This window comes from Sinocyclocheilus anshuiensis, unplaced genomic scaffold (genome assembly GCF_001515605.1).
Source record: "Sinocyclocheilus anshuiensis isolate Anshui unplaced genomic scaffold, SAMN03320099.WGS_v1.1 scaffold658, whole genome shotgun sequence".
Taxonomy (NCBI): domain Eukaryota; kingdom Metazoa; phylum Chordata; class Actinopteri; order Cypriniformes; family Cyprinidae; genus Sinocyclocheilus; species Sinocyclocheilus anshuiensis.
The window spans coordinates 1,687,148-1,705,314 of NW_015542402.1; the positions used below are offsets into that span (position 1 = coordinate 1,687,148).

The 18,167-nt window shown below is 38.1% G+C and overlaps 1 protein-coding gene across 4 annotated transcripts in view; it reads left to right on the forward strand.

Moving 5' to 3' along the window:
* LOC107692990 (gamma-aminobutyric acid receptor subunit gamma-2-like) overlaps positions 1-17,487 on the forward strand; it is a 47,450-nt gene extending 29,963 nt beyond the window's left edge. Inside the window, exons 7-10 of one of the 4 annotated variants that reach the window (XM_016492228.1) lie at positions 8,659-8,811; positions 10,469-10,674; positions 12,212-12,235; positions 14,848-17,487. In XM_016492228.1, the coding sequence (XP_016347714.1) occupies positions 8,659-8,811; positions 10,469-10,674; positions 12,212-12,235; positions 14,848-15,129 (665 nt within the window). In that variant the 3' untranslated portion in view covers positions 15,130-17,487. The remainder of the gene's footprint in view (positions 1-8,658; positions 8,812-10,468; positions 10,675-12,211; positions 12,236-14,847) is intronic. The other 3 variants (XM_016492229.1, XM_016492230.1, XM_016492231.1) reach the window with 3 other exon arrangements.
* The last annotated feature ends 680 nt before the right edge of the window (positions 17,488-18,167 follow it).

Sequence of the window (18,167 nt, forward strand, 5' to 3'; positions counted from 1 at the left end):
ACAGTTTAACAGCTGAGCTGAAGCCTCCGTTACTAATTCGAAAACATCACTTTAGAACTAGTAACGAAGGAACGTCGAGTTGCTTCATTAAAAACGTATTGTATTACTTAATTAAAATCTCACTGTATTATGTAGAGTATTGTGAGAGAGAGATGGGCTGAGCAAGTGTGATTACCTTCATCTGATACAGCATTCATTCTTCAGCTCAATCTCATATTCACAATAAAACATGAGTTTGAATGTCCGCTAAGGAAAGCGATATCTTTGTCGTACTGTCCTTTCATCTGTTAAGGGTGATTTCCGATGACAGCGCAGCTCACTGCATTTGTTAACTGCGTCTTACAAGCTGTTGTTGAAAGTAAAAATAACTTTCGTTTCAGTCTCTTTCAATATAAATTATTTACTGCTGACTCTTGTCGCCATCTAAAAGGCGAAACAATGTCACAAAAATCAACATAACGAACACACGAACACACACACACGCACACAGTTTCCCAATACTAAATACTACTATGAATATAAAATAGTATTTATTGAATAATAAACAACAACAACAGCCATCATAAAATTCCTCTTCTTTTAAAAAAAGCAGGTGTTGAACATGTCACTCATATCCCAGTTCTACATTTGACATCTGTCTCTGTGTGACATGATCTTCTTAATGGTGCTCAAACGTCCAACATCAGTCACAATCTTTATGTCAGGGACTTAACTTTAAGTACATTAATGTGTAACGTAGCTCATGCCATGCTGAACGTCAGCAACCCTGGTCCATATGAAGTGCAGATAATACTGTTGTCTTTTTCACTTCGATGTTGACATGTTATGTGTTAAATACTGCAGGGATTCAATCACCATTTCAAAATTAATACGTTTTTATTTTTATATTTGTTTGTTTAGATAGATAGATAGATAGATAGATAGATAGATAGATAGATAGATAAAATCAAATTAATATATATTTAATATAAAAAGCTATTAATATATGAGCAATATCACTCGAGTATGAGAGCGATACCGGCTTTGTGATTAGGCCAGAGGCTCGAGGTATCGCTCGAGTACAAGAACGATATTGCGTTTATACAACAGTTAGACGGCTCGAGTGTAAATATATAAGAAAAACAACAACAGAGTGTCTTTAAAAACCCTTTTGTGCGGAATTACTTCCTTCCGCCACATTTTCAAATCTCAGTTTGACAGTTTAACAGCTGAGCTGAAGCCTCCGTTACTAATTCGAAAACATCACTTTAGAACTAGTAACGAAGGAACGTCGAGTTGCTTCATTAAAAACGTATTGTATTACTTAATTAAAATCTCACTGTATTATGTAGAGTATTGTGAGAGAGAGATGGGCTGAGCAAGTGTGATTACCTTCATCTGATACAGCATTCATTCTTCAGCTCAATCTCATATTCACAATAAAACATGAGTTTGAATGTCCGCTAAGGAAAGCGATATCTTTGTCGTACTGTCCTTTCATCTGTTAAGGGTGATTTCCGATGACAGCGCAGCTCACTGCATTTGTTAACTGCGTCTTAAAAGCTGTTATTAAAAGTAAAAATAACTTCCATTTCAGTCTCTTTTAATATAAAAATCTTAAATGCTGACTCGTAAAACAGTCACTTGTCCCCATCTAATGGCAGAACAATGTCACAAAAATCACCATCACGAACACACACTGTTTCCCAATACTAAATACTATTTATATAAATAAAATATAACATGATGAGATTTTGCCTTCAGCCGAAACTATTTGCTCTCAAACAAATAATAGATTAATGAGCTCAAAAACTGCCCGTCAGATTTACCCAAAACTAATTATATCTCATGTTTAACCACTATAGAGGCATCAGAGCCAGCAGCAAATTCCAGAAGATCTGGCAGAGGTCAGGCTGCTCTCGGCGGGTTCATGAGCGCTGAACAGCCGCTGACACCCTGGAGCTCACGTCTCCAAAAACGCCGAAGCAAATTTTCAAATAGACGTTATCTTTATTAACAAACCATATATTTGAAGTCTAAACAAGTACATTCCCTCCTAAAAAACTCTTAAAACTACATTCTGTGACACAAAGACAGTATTATTTTTACATTTTAGTGGATTTGGGAGTCCGCCATGACACTAGCTGTGAGAAATACTGGAAGCAGAGTGATACAAACGGTGAAACGGCGTTCATGTAGCGATACCAGTACAATATCTCACGGTTCTCAACCAATCAGATTTTTAGAACCAGAACGAATTGTTGTATAGCACTGAATGTAATATATATTAAAGTGAATATTTTGCTAGTCCTCATATTGCTTGATTTCACCAGAAGATTTAAAAAGTACATTATTTTACTGGATATGAATTTTAAATATGTAATAATGCTATTTTTAAACTATAAACAAATTGCAAAAACAATACTATAGCCACAGACAATAATATAATTACATTGTAAAAACCTGAAATAATAGTTTGAAACATTTCAAATGTATAGTATGTAGTCAGTGACTATGGAAGCATCTGTGTCTAACACAATTATAAATATTTTTTATAATAGCACCCCCATTTTAGGAGCTCAAAAACATTTGCAGTAAATGTCCAAATTCTGGGTTTTCTCCCTTGTGATGCTTTACCAAAGCTGCCTTAAGCCTTGTCTTCAGCAAGGCAAATGCATGTTTAATTTAGTTTAGGTAAGATTAAAAAAAATAATCAGTTTGTTAGCTTTTGCGGTGTATGTTGGGTCATTATCCATCTGTACTGTACTTATCAGGTTTGTAGAATGTGACTGAATCTGAGCTGATATAGCTCTAAACACTCATTAAACACTAATGACCCAGTTTCATTAGCAACCATACATGCCCATTCTAATTTCCATTCGGATTATGATCCTTCTCTATAGTCTTCCCATCTTTCTGGTATGGTTGACCATAGTTCCATCTGTCCAAAGAATGATGTCCAAGCCCGAACTGGGCAGGGTTTTTTATATGTTTTTGGCCTTCCTGCTCTTGAGGCTTACCACTGCTGAACCCTCGGTTTTTACTTTCATGAAGTCTTCTCTGGACTTTGATAATGAGACGTTGTCTTCTGTAGTCAGCCTGGCCTAATGGTGTTACTAAGCTCATCAGTGCATCAGTCCTTCTTTTTTATACATTTATGCAGGTAAAAAACTTGGTGACATTTACAACCAAAATAAACCAATCTAAATCAGATTTTCTATTCAGTTTCTCATTTTTAAAGCCAGCTTTTTGTCTGATAGAGTGAGAATCTAATGCTTTTATTTGAGTCTAAACCCCTGCCTTTTGCTTGCTTTCTCATGCAATAAGATAATCACAGCGACAACTGCTACAATGCCTGCATCTCCACTTCTTTCAGTTCAATCAACAGTGAATCTCATCTGACATCATCAACACCTTTTTAACTGTGATTTTTTTCTTCTGTAATAGAATACTGAATAAACACTGCAGACTGGTCCTGCATCTAAATTGTGCCAGATTTATCTCAACTTTATCCCTCTTTTTTTTTTTCTTTTAAACTGTTTAAAAGATTCACAACGCATACCACAGTATCCCAGCTTCTTTAACATATTCTGTGAATAAGACGAGAGTCTATCACTGACTAAAGCTGCAGCACGTTTGCTTTTCGCTAATTAGATCATGTCTTTTTGAAATGCACATTATTATTATTTTTATGTCCCCCAACACATCCAGGATTTTTGTTCATCAGCGCCCTGATTGTTCTGTGAAGATAAGCCTCTTTTAAACCAGTTAAAAAGGGGAGAATAAAAAGGATCTTTGGTGTCTGGACGGGTTTGCAACACAGCTTGACAGAGCTAGTTATGTAACTGTCATGGAGCTTAGATGTAATACAGAGGAAAAATAAGGTTTTTCCAAATTTGAAGGTCAACCAAATTCCTATTAAAAAAAAGCCCTAAAATGCCCTTGACTGTGAGTATCGTGTACTGATGAAATCAGATTTTTTTTCTGTTAATAAAAATATAATTTTTACAGCAATGCCTAATCATTATAATGGTCTTCTCTAAATGTTAGGGACAAGGATTAAAACAATTTGGGTGCGTCTGATTAGGGAGACATACAAAATGTGCAATGTTGAGGGGCTCCAGAAACAGAGTTGGGAATCTCTACCCATTTTGTGCATAGGCAACATTTCTACATAGAGGTCCCTGGCCTGTGCTGACGCTATCTTTCTTTACATGGTTGCTTGCGATTTGCATATTGGTCTCAACAATGCATGAAAGAGACAGGAGGAAAAGAGAGATATAAGAAGAGAAGTCTGGGGATGTTCCCACTGTGTGGAGATAAAAGGCAAGCAGACATCTCATGTCATCTTTTTTTTATACTTGCACCATTTGTTCCATTACAGGCAAGCAGACTGTAGAATGAGATCTGGCAGATTCAGCCTTTGAGGTGCTGCGCTGTGCTCTCATTAGGGACAATCTAAGCACTGGGCTTCTTTGAAGTCCGTGAGCTGAGAATGAAATTAATGCAATGGAGATGACGCAGCTAATTCAGTCAAACATTCACAGCATCTGAGCAGAGGACTGATACACTGCTCTGTACCATCATCTGTTTTTCATGTGGAAAAAGGCAATATGACAAAAACAGCAACAGGAAGAAATCATTTTTAGTTCAAAAACACATTCTGCCTCTGCAGCTCAAAATTATCTCCTCCTTAATTGAAATATTACCCTCCTTGATTACTTTGCAATTTACTGCAGTATAGACGATACAGAACATACTCGTATTGATGGTTGCAATTATTTTGATTTTATGTAACATTCTTGTTTTGCAGAAGTATATTGTTTATTGTTATCTTATTATTTTAGATTGATATATTTCAGAAATTGCAGCTGTACCAATCATGTATCACAATTCTGTTTCTCACATTATCACATTGATACTTCAGATCCTTCCGTTTACTTCATTTTATTAAGTGGTTTCAGTTTAACCACTGTCTGTTTTGCTGTCTGTCTTGTTTGTCTCCATAGTTACCCTCATTGGTTGCCATAGTAACTCAATGACCACACCCCTACCTTGTTTGTTCCCATAGTAACTCATTGGTCCTTTCATTCTCCTGTGTGTATTTATAAAGCCCTTGTGGTTTTCTTGTGCTTTGTTAGTTGTTGAATGTAATGGATGTCTGTCTGCCTGTGTTTCTGTTCTTTGTTCCTTGTGTTTTTGATTTATTGTTTGTTCCAGTTTATTTCATTAAATATCCTGCGCTTAGATCCATCCCCGCCTGCCTTCACTTGCTCCTCAACGTTACAAAAGTTTTTCTAGCTGCAGTTTCCCAGTTTCAAAGGCTATCTGGCTATCTTCCTTTCATCTGCAATACTTTGTTGAGCCATGGGTTAATGGGAATGAGTGTTATTAGTATGTTTCCTCAAGATAAATGTCTATACTAATGAGTCTTGCAAAACCCATCAAACACTTTGAGCTGGTGCTGTCTGACAGCAAGTCATGGGAGCCGTTATGGTGGTGCCTTATTTGTAAACACAGACAGTAATGGTCCTTGACTTTGACTTTGCTGAGTATGCTAAATTAGGGTGTTTTTACAGCAATTAGCCAGCAGAAAAAAGACAGACTGTTGCTTAGGGGCTTCATCTAATGCGGGTCGTAATGAATACAAAATTGAAATGTGTGGACCACAGTAAGCATAATTTGGGAGTAGTCCATCAGAAAAGTGCCCTGTCTGTAAGGAATAGGCTCAGTATTTATGAAACACTGCAGGTGTAGGTACCATGATAATGGTAATGATACCATCAGTAAGTGAGAAATAAGGAAGGAAGTGTTGTGTCAGAAAAGTGCAAGTAGGTTACATCACTCTCATCTTTAACTTTTTAAAAAGGGTGGTCTTTAAAGGTGCAAAACGTAAGATCATTGTCAAAACAGAGATTCTTCAGTCAAAAAGGAAAAGCAACAGACAAAGGCTGTGCCACAACGTTTGCATTAGCTAAACAGAAATCCTGTGCACAGAATAACCATTTACTACAGAACACATGATGCACCACCACCAGTGTTACACTCAATTAGGTCTGTCCAGTAACATGCAAGATACTGATACTGAACACCTCACCCTTTTGAGCAAGAACACATCTTCTTTCGTTTTCATGTAAACCACACCCCTACCCCAAATGTTTTTTTGCATCAATTGTTTTGTTTTTTCTTTTCTACAAATCCAGTCGTGCAGGAGGCTGTGACACTCGGCCTGAAATTGTTGCATTGGGTGCTCTGCCCATGTCAGTGTGTCTGTGGTTCCTGGTAGTGTGAGTGTGTGTATCAGTGTTACCTGGCCCAGGGGTTGTGTTAGTTGTGACAACAGGTTTCAGATGTTGAGTCAGGTCAGCTGTGTGTATGCGTGCAGTCCTGACCAGTCTTTCAGCAGTGTGTATGATGTAAGATCTGCTTGCTTTTGCTTGACAAATGACTGCCCCTTGTGATTCCTCTCTCAGCAGCCACATGCTTTGCCCAGACTGCAGTGTTGGTGAGGGACGTGCAGATTGTACTGCTGTATTTTTTTTTTCATTTGCTCGTGAATCCTTTGATGTTCGGAGGAGAGAAAGATTTTGTTTTCTCCCCTCCCCCTTTACAGAGACCTTTCACAGTAGCCACAGCACACTCCACCTCTCTTTTTGCTTGCTGGTATCTCAGACTGCTGGTAATGTATGTGAACCCATACTTTTAAAAAGAGTACTGTACTGTGGCCCTTTATCGGACATAACGGTCTCTGGAATTCTGTGGCTGCAATGACTGTGTTGGCTGTGGCAGCATTGAGACGTGCCACTTCAGTGTAGCATGAAAAATAATCCTCAAGGAGATATGAGTTATTCTCCCAGAAAAACAAGTCTGTGCCTACTTGTTGCCAGTGTCTTTCTGGCATTGGAGTGGTCAACAAGGCCTCTCTGAGCTCTGCCCAACACTGTCAACATGTGCTGCACTTTTCCACAAGCTGACTGATGTGCAACGATAGTCCTGGCCACCAGATAAACTGACAGACAGTCCCAATCTCTGGACTTGACAATACGTTAGTGTCCTTTGTGTATACTATGGATGATTTCTTGCCTCATGCAGTGTGAAATCACTATTCTTTGGCCCCCGAGGAGCAGGTCTCCAGACACAGAAAGGTTTTCTATGCTTTTTTATGTCATATTTTGTAATATTTGCATTGTTTTAATTCTGTGTTATGATTTTTTTTTCATCCAGTTTTTTGTGGAGGCACTGCCTTCCTTGCCTCATTATCCTTTTCTGCTTCTGTGAAGATGTGCTTCACATGAGCTCTTGATATTGTGTCTGAATTGCGCACCCAGCACATGCACAAGTGAATTTTAACAGCTTCAATCGAAACCACAGTTTTTGTGGTGGGAGCTCACCTAGTGTTTTGGTGCTCAGCAGTGGCTTGAGATGCATCTCCATATTATACTTGAGACAGAGGAGGTAAATTGACAGACGTTCACATGCCCATGTCTGCTAGGGCCTCCTTCTCGAACACCTCTTTTTGTGGTTGTGCAGATTTTTCTCACAAAGTAGATATTTGAATGGCCTAGTATAAGATGCAAGGAGGGGTAAAATCTTGTCCAAGAAGTTAGCTATTCCCATCACTCTCTTCACACCTTTCACTGCAGTTGGTTCAGCCATCTCCATAATCTCCCTGACTTTGCATGGATCTGGTGCGACCCTGTGTTGTCCATATGTTGTCCATAGCATACACACATTACTTGTTTATCGTCAAGCCCTCATCTTCACATCAAAATCTGTGTCATGGGATGCTGAAGTCAACAAAATCCCAAATGGTAGATTGTTGAATTCACATCTACCAAATAGGGTAATGAACATCATTTGGAGTGAGCTTTCCTCTGACAATGGAATTTGCCAGAAAACTGAGGTGGCATCCGGTTTTGTGAATACCTTGGCTGTTGCAAGTATTGTGAGTGCCTGATCTGCAGCTAGGAGGATATGTCTTTCTTGCAACACCCACTTATTTAGACAAGTCAAATCAATGCACAGCTGGATCCTGTCTTGAACCTTGGTCACCATGCTGATACACCACAGGGTGGGTTGAGTCACTTTGGAAATCACTCCCATGTCCTCCATGCATTTCAGCTACACTCACACCTTGGCGTTTTGATGTCCTTCTATTGTGTTTCCGTGTGGAATCAGTGTGAGGGTGTATATTGTGAGGAGACCTAATAGTGGAGACCTAATAGTTTATTCTGTATGCTTAATTGATCTTTAAATTAACATCCAGTCTATGATTTCCTGGCCCAAAACAGCCTGACAGCTGAAGAGCTCTGTGATTTATAGTGGAAAAGCTGCTGCTTGGAATTGCTGTAACAGCAGCCCCTGTGTCCAACAGTTTTTCCCCATTCAGTCAAAGGTACCCTACCAGTCAAACATTTGGGCACACTTGACTGACTTTGTTTCTTGTGATCTTAAAATCCCTTTGATTTAAAGGAAAGCATTGTGACTCAGTACTGTTGTTCAGCATCAGGATACACCTTGGTTAATAGAATGCCCAGCCTGTGCTGGGCTGTAATCTATAGACAGAGTAGATGGCTATTAAAGAAAGTTTTGAAGGATGTTTTTAATGAAAACTGAAATAATAAGGAGCAAGTAGGTGTGTGCATTTGTTTATAATATGAAATTCTGTTTTGTCCCCAGGAGATTATGTGGTTCTGACCGTCTTCTTTGACTTAAGCAGAAGGATGGGTTATTTCACCATCCAGACATATATCCCCTGTACCTTGATCGTTGTTCTGTCCTGGGTTTCATTCTGGATCAACAAGGATGCAGTGCCAGCCAGAACTTCTTTGGGTAAGACCTTCTGTTTACATTCTACCTGATAAACCAGCTTTGTGTTGTGACACTATCCCTATTTTCTTAAACAATCTTTTTATTATCTAAACATCCTTAAAACAAATTTACTTGAGAATAAAAATGATGTAAAATTTAAAAACAATAATTAAGAGAATTTATCTTGAATTTATTTTTCTTACTCCAATAGCAAATTGTTTATCTTGTCTTACCTATAAACACCACTTGTATTCAGCAGCTTATCTTTCCTGCAGTGACTCCTGACCTCTGTGTTTTACGATTGATTGTAATGTCTGGCCTAAGAATTCTGTCCATGAGATGCTAAGGTGGTGGGTGTGGGTGCCCTCAAAAGTGAAGGCTGTCTTGTATTTGAACAGAGGCAATAAGGTGACGCACCATTACTCCAGGGTTAATTTTAAATTGCTGCTGTATGAGATTAATACAGCTGAGACCACATCTGTGCGGTGGCACTAGACCCACTTGGCTACATCTTTTTGAAGCTGAGCAATGAGCTGTTCAAGGACCACCAGATCGGCAGGTGTCACAGATTTGCTGGATCATCACAAATGGCCGACTGTTTTTACCCAGCTCGACGGACAGAACACTGCTTCCGTTGCTCTAGTGTGTGGACCACACAGGATGACCCGCTTGAGGTTCGTAATGCAGGAAGTTCTGCACAGGTAGCTGTTGAGATGCTACTTGGGCTTGATTCAAGAGGGCCTGATGTTGGGTTTGATGGAGTCTGGCTAGTGAATTGTCCATCTCAGCAAGGGGCAAGGACTCCATGGCAAAGAACTTTTCCTCCCGGGTTTCGACTCCACTGTAGCAAGTTTGGAGTTGTGGGAAGGAGAAGGTCTGAGGCCCAGGGAGTGGAGGCGTCATCCTCCGATTGTGAGCCTGAAATTGTACAATAGCAGAAATTCGGCAAAGCAGACGTGGATCTGTTTGTTCACTCAAGATGACTCAGTGTCCCATTTGGTTTTCTCATCCAGCACAGTTGGGCTCAGATGCCCTAACACAGGAGTCGCCCAAGGCCAAGTTGTATGCCTTTACGCCAGTGAGCCTCCACCCTGAAGACTTTTTTAGAAGAGTCCAGCAGGATAAGGTGTGCCTCCTGCTGGTGGTTCCGTTTTGGCCATCTCAAGTCTGGTTCTCAGATCTACTGTCAATTCTGGAGGAACCTCTATAGCAGGATTCCTCAAATCTTGCCCTGGAGGGCCAATGCGCTGCAGAGTTTAGTTCCAACCCTGATCAAACTTACTTGCCTGTGATTTTCTAATGATCCTGAAGACATTGATTAGCATGCTCAGGTGTGTTTGATTAGGGTTAGAGCTAAACTCTGCTGGAAAGTGGATCTCGTGAGCCAGATGTCCTGCTCTATAGCTTCCCTTCGGGAAAGATCTGCTTTCTCTGGCCTAAGGCATGTTTTGGCATCCTCAGCCAAAGATATGGAGGCTTTGGGTTTGGCCCTATTCTGACTCTTAAGCGATTATTGCTTTTGGCCTTGTCGTTGTTCAGTGGGAATTAAAAGCCAAACCACAACCATGCACTAGCCATGTAAAAGATAAATATCACAGATATAACTTCAGTAGTCCATATGCACCAGACATTGCAATCTCCATGTTCTTATTTCATTATTATTTACTTTGTTCCCCAGGAATCACAACTGTGCTTACCATGACCACTTTGAGTACCATTGCTAGGAAGTCCTTACCCAAAGTGTCGTACGTCACAGCTATGGATCTCTTCGTATCGGTGTGCTTCATCTTTGTTTTCGCCGCTCTGATTGAGTACGGAACGCTCCACTACTTTGTGAGCAACCGCAAGCCCAGCAAAAACAAAGACAAGAGGAAGAGAAATCCTGTGAGTACACTTCCTAAGACAATTCACATTATCACCTACCAATACAACAATATTATAAAGTGTATTTACTTCTAGTATTTTTCTAATTCTAAAGATTGGCCTATTTGAGAACTGTAATTGTTTTTTGTTTTTTTTTAGGGTCAGGGATTAGTTGCTTACTTTTAAGTCTACCCAAGGTTGAGTACTCCAAAATATTCCAAATAATAGCACTCTTCGACAAGTTAGTAAGCTGCCTTGGCAGCATTTCTAGGCTTGGTGTGCTCCCAATGTGAAGATGGTACCTTGCTTTGGTGAAATTCTAAGGCAGCATCAATCCCAGACAGTATTCTTTTGAGTTCAGTGTAAAGAAAAAAAGGTAGTGTATGGATTTATAAATGAACCAGTCTAAAGTTAGACTAAAAACAAGCTTTCATGTAAAAGTCTGTTTAAATGCATGAGTTTTGTAGTGAAATAAACCTGCCTAAAAAGCTGCCAGAAAGTTTTCCGCAGGCATGTGAATTACGTGTGCTTACTGCAGTTTTGTGTTGTTAGCTTAGCAATTAAGGCTTTATTGGTAACTCTGCAGGAATCCACTTTGAGTGCTAGATGAGTCTTGTGTGCTTCATGTGAGGAAAGCTATTTGTGATGCACCTAAGTGATCATTAGTTGTTGTCCATGAAGAGCATTTCTAAACAGTCACTAATGAGTTTCCATTACGCCTATGTAGGCGGTGACAGCTCACTAGGTTTTGGAACATAATGTGCAACTGTGCATGGTAGAACCTTTTTTGACCACCTCTGTCAAACAGTGTCACTGAGCAGTGATGTCCTTAATCTGAATCATTTCAGCAGCAGGTTTGAAGTGCAGCCTTAGATTTTCATCTCAGCAGGGTGCTCATATCCGTAGCTTGAGGAGGGCTGATCTCAGAAAATGGGGTCGTTCCACTTTCAGATGATTAAAGGGGTGCCAGAAATGTCTTATTTGATTTTAGAGTTTAAAATGTCAGGCAGATTAATGAGTACTGATTCTCAAGCCACAAGTAAAACTCTTCAAATAAAACACCAAGAAGCTTTTGCTGAAGAAACGTTTTGATCTCTGCAGAGTTTAAGAGTACCAGTCTCCTCCTTAGATGATTATTTTGTTCTTTGGTAATGATTGTTTGCTACACGCATGCTGATTTGTATTTGAAGTATATAAGAAATATCCGTTTCCAAGCTCTAAAATCTGACTGGATGAGCCACGTTCAAAACCATGCCTAATAGTTTATACAATACATGATTGTATTTTTGAATGCACTTTGCAGATATGTTCTCGCAGGAATGAGCAGTCTGTATTTTGCAACATGCAGTGAACCTGTTAATATATGCTGCCTTACACACCCTTCCTCTGTGTCTATGTATATGTGTGAGGTTGCAGTAATTTGTTCTCTTTCCACTTTCAGAGTCTTTTTTGCATTATACTGTATGTCTGTCTTATGTTGTTGGTTGGTTTGTACTGTATGTGTTTGTTTTCTTCTTTTCAATTTCTAATATTTTTTTGTTTCCTGTGTGGACAAAAGCTCCTGCGGCTCTTTTCTTCAAAGGTATATTGCTCATGTAAAGTTCACTAATCATGCATGTTTCTGCATTCTGTGCAACCACACTGCTCTTGTGTCTGGTCTTTAGATTCACTGCACTAACATCTAGTCAGTTTAGCACTGAACCTCCCGTGCTGTGAAAGACAGTGGGACACACTCGCCAGCACACAGACTCTTATTTTACTTTAATGCAATTAAACAACAGCAATGGCTGAAATACTTGCATCATTCTTTTAACTAAAAAGTGGCCGCCTTCCTCCTCCTCTGCGTGTTTGTATATGAGGCTTTAAACCTGACAGAAATAGTCAGCAGAGCCTTAACAGCTTGAAATAGACAACCATACTGATTACCTTAATCCCAATTAAAGAGCATGAGCCTGATGGCTTTGGCGGATTTAGTCGTAGATATCTTTCAAAAGTCTTTGTGCATGAGGGCACAGGCCTACATTTAGCTTCTATTATGGATTAAAAGTTAGTTCTCAAGAATTCGGAAAAGAGGGAATTAGATCAATTGCAATTTAGCATACCAGACTATACACTCTAAAAAATGCTGGGTTGTTTCAACTAACCCAAGTTTTGGGTTAAAAATTTAATGTAAAAATTTAACCCAACGGTTGGGTTAGTCCATATTTGACCCAAAGTTGAGTTGAAACAACCCAGCATTTTTTAGAGTGTATCTAGCTTTGCTTCAGGACCTCAATTTTACAATGGGTCTGATTCACTAATAATGTGACAAATTGTTCATATTTTTACACAAATTACATCTAATATTTCGCCAAATTCACAACATGTGAGTGCGCACATAAATTTGTTCTTAACCTTGTTCTGTTAATGAATTTGCAGTAGGCTATTCTAAATAAGTGACGGTTATTTTGCATAAACCCCCCCCCAAAAAAGGGTTTTGTATCAGACGTACAACCTATTTTTGGGTCACAGCCCACCAGTTGAGAACCACAGTTAAAATAATTAATAAAATCATGAATGTAGATAAATAATGTAAGACAGAAAAGGCGCTTTCTCTTTGAAGGTTGTCATATTTCATCCAGTTAAAGCTGCAAATTCCACTGTATTTGTTTCTTTCCACATGGCAAGCTATTTGTGCTCTTGTGCTTTCCAAACGCTTCTGCGAAACCCTTTGAGAAGCGAGTCACATGACCCGTTTCCGCACAGCTTCAGGTGGCTCTGTCCTAAATGCTACATAATGTGCACCCGGAGAAGCCAGCGTGAACAGCTGGTTGTGCTTCGTTTTTCAAAGGGATTTGAAGCCCCCTTCCAGTGCTGGGCAAAATGATTGCGAATCCAGAAATGTGGATATGTCCCAATAATCCGATTTCTCTTGGTTTTGATGGGAAATATTTACATGCAGGTCTCGTAACCAGTGTTGGGGGGTAACGCATTACAAGTAACGTGAGTTACGTAATCAGATTACTTTTTTCAAGTAACTAGTAAAGTAACGCATTACTTTTTAATTTACAAGAGAATATCTGAGTTACTTTTTCAAATAAGTGGAATTTTTTTTTTCAAATTTATTGATTGACAGCTCTCCTGTCCCCATGTTGAGAGAAATCAGATGTTACTGTAGTTCTAAAATATGAATATGCATTAATTCATCTCACTCAAAAAAAAAAAAAACAGATTCGGTATTCCTCAAAATGAATAAAAATAATGCAACTCAGAATATGACGCAAACCTGCAATAATTAAATGTTAAACAACACAAATATCCTTTATGTATTTAATCCCATTCTATTAACCAATGTCTTCGATGATCCAGTTCAACCGTACTAATAAGCACAAATTACTCTACAAACATTTGTGTGTCTTTTTTTATTGCTTTTAAGTGTGTTGAAATTTCTTCTTCTGCACTCTACTGTACGGACGTAAATTTACTTTCCCTTCAGCCTGAGGCTTATTCATTTCACTTTTGGTATAAAATATAAAAATGGTAAAAATATAACATTTTTTATTTTAAAAATAAACAAGCAAGCCCTGTCCAGATTTAAAAAGTAACGCAAAAGTAACGTAACGCATTACTTTCCATAAAAAGTAACTAAGTAACGTAATTAGTTACTTTTTTATGGACTAACTCAATATTGTAATGCATTACTTTTAAAGGTAACTTTCCCCAACACTGCTCTTATATAATACACTTATATTTTAGTACTGTTACTGGCCAAGATACAAGACTGAAAGTATATTAATACCTAATTGTTTAGCTGTTCTGTGTTGACACATAGTACCATGTTAGACAGAGCCATGTGGTCTCATGTGGGAAACGTTGCTGTAGTGACTTTCTATGAAGTTAATGATGCAGTTATGCTTTATTATTTTTAATAATAAAGTGTAAAATAATCATTGCACAACAATACAAAACACAGACAGATAAATGTGCAATGAACAGCCATAATACATATGATATATATTTTAAGTATTAAAGGAAGAAAGAAAAAGCAAGAAATCTGTTTTACAGCCAACTATTGCAGTTGCACATCTTTTAATGCATTCTACCTGCAATATTAGGTGCAAAGTATCCACTGACAGACGTTTGAGCGCAGCCCCTAACAGCTGGTCGAGCTGTATTTGATGGGACTCTTGCTGATTATGTGTTCTCTTCTAAAAGCAGGCCCCCACTGTGGACATTCGCCCGCGCTCAGCCACCGCCATCCAGATGAACAACGCCACCCACATGCAGGAGCGGGACGAGGAATACGGCTACGAGTGTCTGGATGGGAAGGACTGCTCCAGCTTCTTCTGCTGCTTTGAGGACTGTCGCTCAGGAGCGTGGCGGCACGGCCGTTTGCACATCCGTGTCACTAAGATAGACTCTTACGCCCGCATTTTCTTTCCTACTGCATTTGGTCTATTCAACGTAGTTTACTGGTTTTCCTATCTCTATCTTTAATTTATTTATTTTTTTAAATAGGCTGGCCTTATTTTATGTTACAGATTCCAGCAAGACCCCTTCTTGGAAATGTGAACCCACTGAAAAGATTTAAGGTGTATTGTGCTGTTGTTGTTGTTGTTGTTGTTGTTGTTTTTTAAAGCTCATTTTAGGATTTTTTTTTTTTCGTGCATTTACGTAATATGTGAATTGTTGGTTAGTGTATGTTTACATCTTTTTCTAGAAAGTATATCTTGTGCATAAAGCAAAAGTTGTAGCAAAAAAAAAAAAGTCAGTGAAAACCTGCATCTGTAAGATTATTCCTGGATCGTGTAGAGTGAAGAGCAGAAGATCTGAGTACTGCATGCCTACATGTCCTTTTAGCCCCTAAAGACCAAGCACTAAAGAGATTTTGGGAACCTTCTTCAAATGCATGGCTGTCAGGCCTATATGAGGAAAAAGCAATCAAACGAATACTAACAAATGTGTCAGAGACTTTATTTGTACATGCTCTTATCATTTGTAATTATTTGTGCATTCTAAAGCACAAATGTACAAATTGAAGTGTTTGAAATTTCTATGCCATTTGTAACCCTGCAGTTTTTCATGTGTTGGTCACGGCTGGTAAAACGTACGGTCACCTGTACAAATGTTGTAAATATATTAATACTGTATAATGTAGTGATATACATCATAATGCATGCACCTTTTAGGCCAAAAATGAGCAAAAGTCTACTATTGTCATCAATTAATAAAAGGCAAAAAAGAGTCAGGAAAACGTAACTGGAACAGGCAACATTTTACAACATTTCTTGCCACTATTAGATGACAGTCATTTATACAGTAAATGCACAATGATATTGTTACATGTATAAATAAGTACTGTATTCCATTTTTCGCATCATTTTGGGTATCGGTATGAGCCTCCTTTCCATTCTTGGATATATAACAAAATTAGTCCTGCTCCTCTTTCAGTTTTAAGTTGCTGGGGTGAGTATTCTGATACTACATACTCTACTATAGTCATATTTTATCCTATTTTATTATTAGTGTCTTTAACTATTATTTTATTTTGTTGGAACTAAGATGGTTTAAAACTATCAAAAGTTTTCGTTTACCAGCACCGTCTTAAGTTTTCCAGAAACGTGTAACAGAATGTGGTCAAACAAAATGTCTATATGCATTTTTATTTTTTGTTCATGTATTAATTTATGTTGTAATAATAAACTGGGCTAAAAATGTAGGAGGAGGGTCGCCATTGCACTCTATGCTATACATTTCAGTTGACAAACTCTGAGCTTATTTCAGTGAATTTAGTAAATAATCTGTAGATGGATATGTTAATGTGTGTTACTCAGCTTCAGCAAATGACGTGCATGCATGTAGTAAATATTATCTATTTAGAACATTAACATGCATACATGGGAAACATATTACAAACTAACATTAATAAAACGTAATGTAAGCAAACTTTCTATTTTAATGAACCATCAACTTCAGAAATCTCACCCCAGGTTAAGTATATGCTTGCGAGTATATAAATATGTTTGGTGTTGGGCACCGCTGCTCAAGTGTTATCATCGAAAAAATATACAAGTAAAAAACACCAAAACAAATGCAACTAAAACACTGTGGACAACAATCTGAGACGTGCCAAAGTGTGAGGATATAATCAGACGTTTAGATCATTTTGTTCTCCGCTGCTGCAGTTAAAATCAATGTTTTTGTTTGTTTTGTTTTTTTGGTAGCAAAAATGACAGATAAGCAAAATATTTCTGGTTACATCAGTAATACATAATCTAGACGTGTACAGTTTGATTTCCAATCCCTATGCATTAATCTTCCAGCCGAACAAACCAGCATACAGTACACTTTTGCATTTTGTGGCTGTGTATGCATATTGATATTTTTGCATCATGCACGTGAGCATGGTTAATTTTTGATTAGTTTATACTCGTATTAAAATTAGATGTCATAGGAGTCTTCTGAAAATCCTCAATATCAACTCTACTATCACTCAACTGTTTGCTGTTTGTGTGCCACCTACACTAGAATAATCATATTTGTGGAGCGAAGCTCGATTTGTTTATTTTTTGAGTAGATATTCTGGATGTTGGTACTGAAAACCAACAGCCACACCCCAGAGATGTCACCTAGCCATGAGTAATGTACTGTTTATTATTTACTGTAGGATGACATGGATGTGGTAGCAATAGAAATTGTGTGAATGTGGATCGATTTAGTGCCAAACTATGAACCATTTTGCATTCTACCATCTAAATAGCTTATTTCAGCAAGCGTCCTGTTTTTACACTCAACGGAAAAGCTTTATCCATTTTATTTCTTGAAAATACTTACAGAAAATGGATACAGTTATAGAAAACTGAACATACTACTAATGTAATGTAGAATTTCCAGTTCCATGTCAAGTGCAACCTAAAATTAAGTTAAAGAGATCTTTTATCTGCATTGAAATGCTGTTCATCAATCATGATAAATATGGTTTTGTTTTAATATTAGTGCTATTAATGTCAAAAGGCTAATAAAGGCTCACTATAAACTGCCACCATCCCACAACAGGACATTGCTAGAGATTTTCATAGAGCTAACCAGCACTTTTGTTCTCACTATTTCTTTGTTGTTATGCTGTTTTGAGGATTTTTTTAAAATGTAAGATTATTGTTTTCTAACAAAAAGGGGGGGGAATCATATTACAATATCATATTACTACAATTATTTACTACAAACCTTATGATGAAAATGTGGACAATTTGGATTTTAGTTCAGATCAAACAATCTGAAGCTCTACAAACTTAGATTCAGATTGAAATAAATTTTTGTTGAAGGTTTTAATGTTGTAGTGATATTGTATCAAGATAGAACATAAAAAATCATGTTTCAAGGTCTTTTGCACTCACTGACAGTGTGTGTGTGTGTGTGTGTGTGTGTGTGCGTGTGTGTGTGCTTGTGCGTGTGTGTGTGTGTTTTAATTAAAGCTTTTCTCCATTTGGTTGCTTACTGACATGCCTCTTACACTTAATCTTTTTCTTAATCAGAAT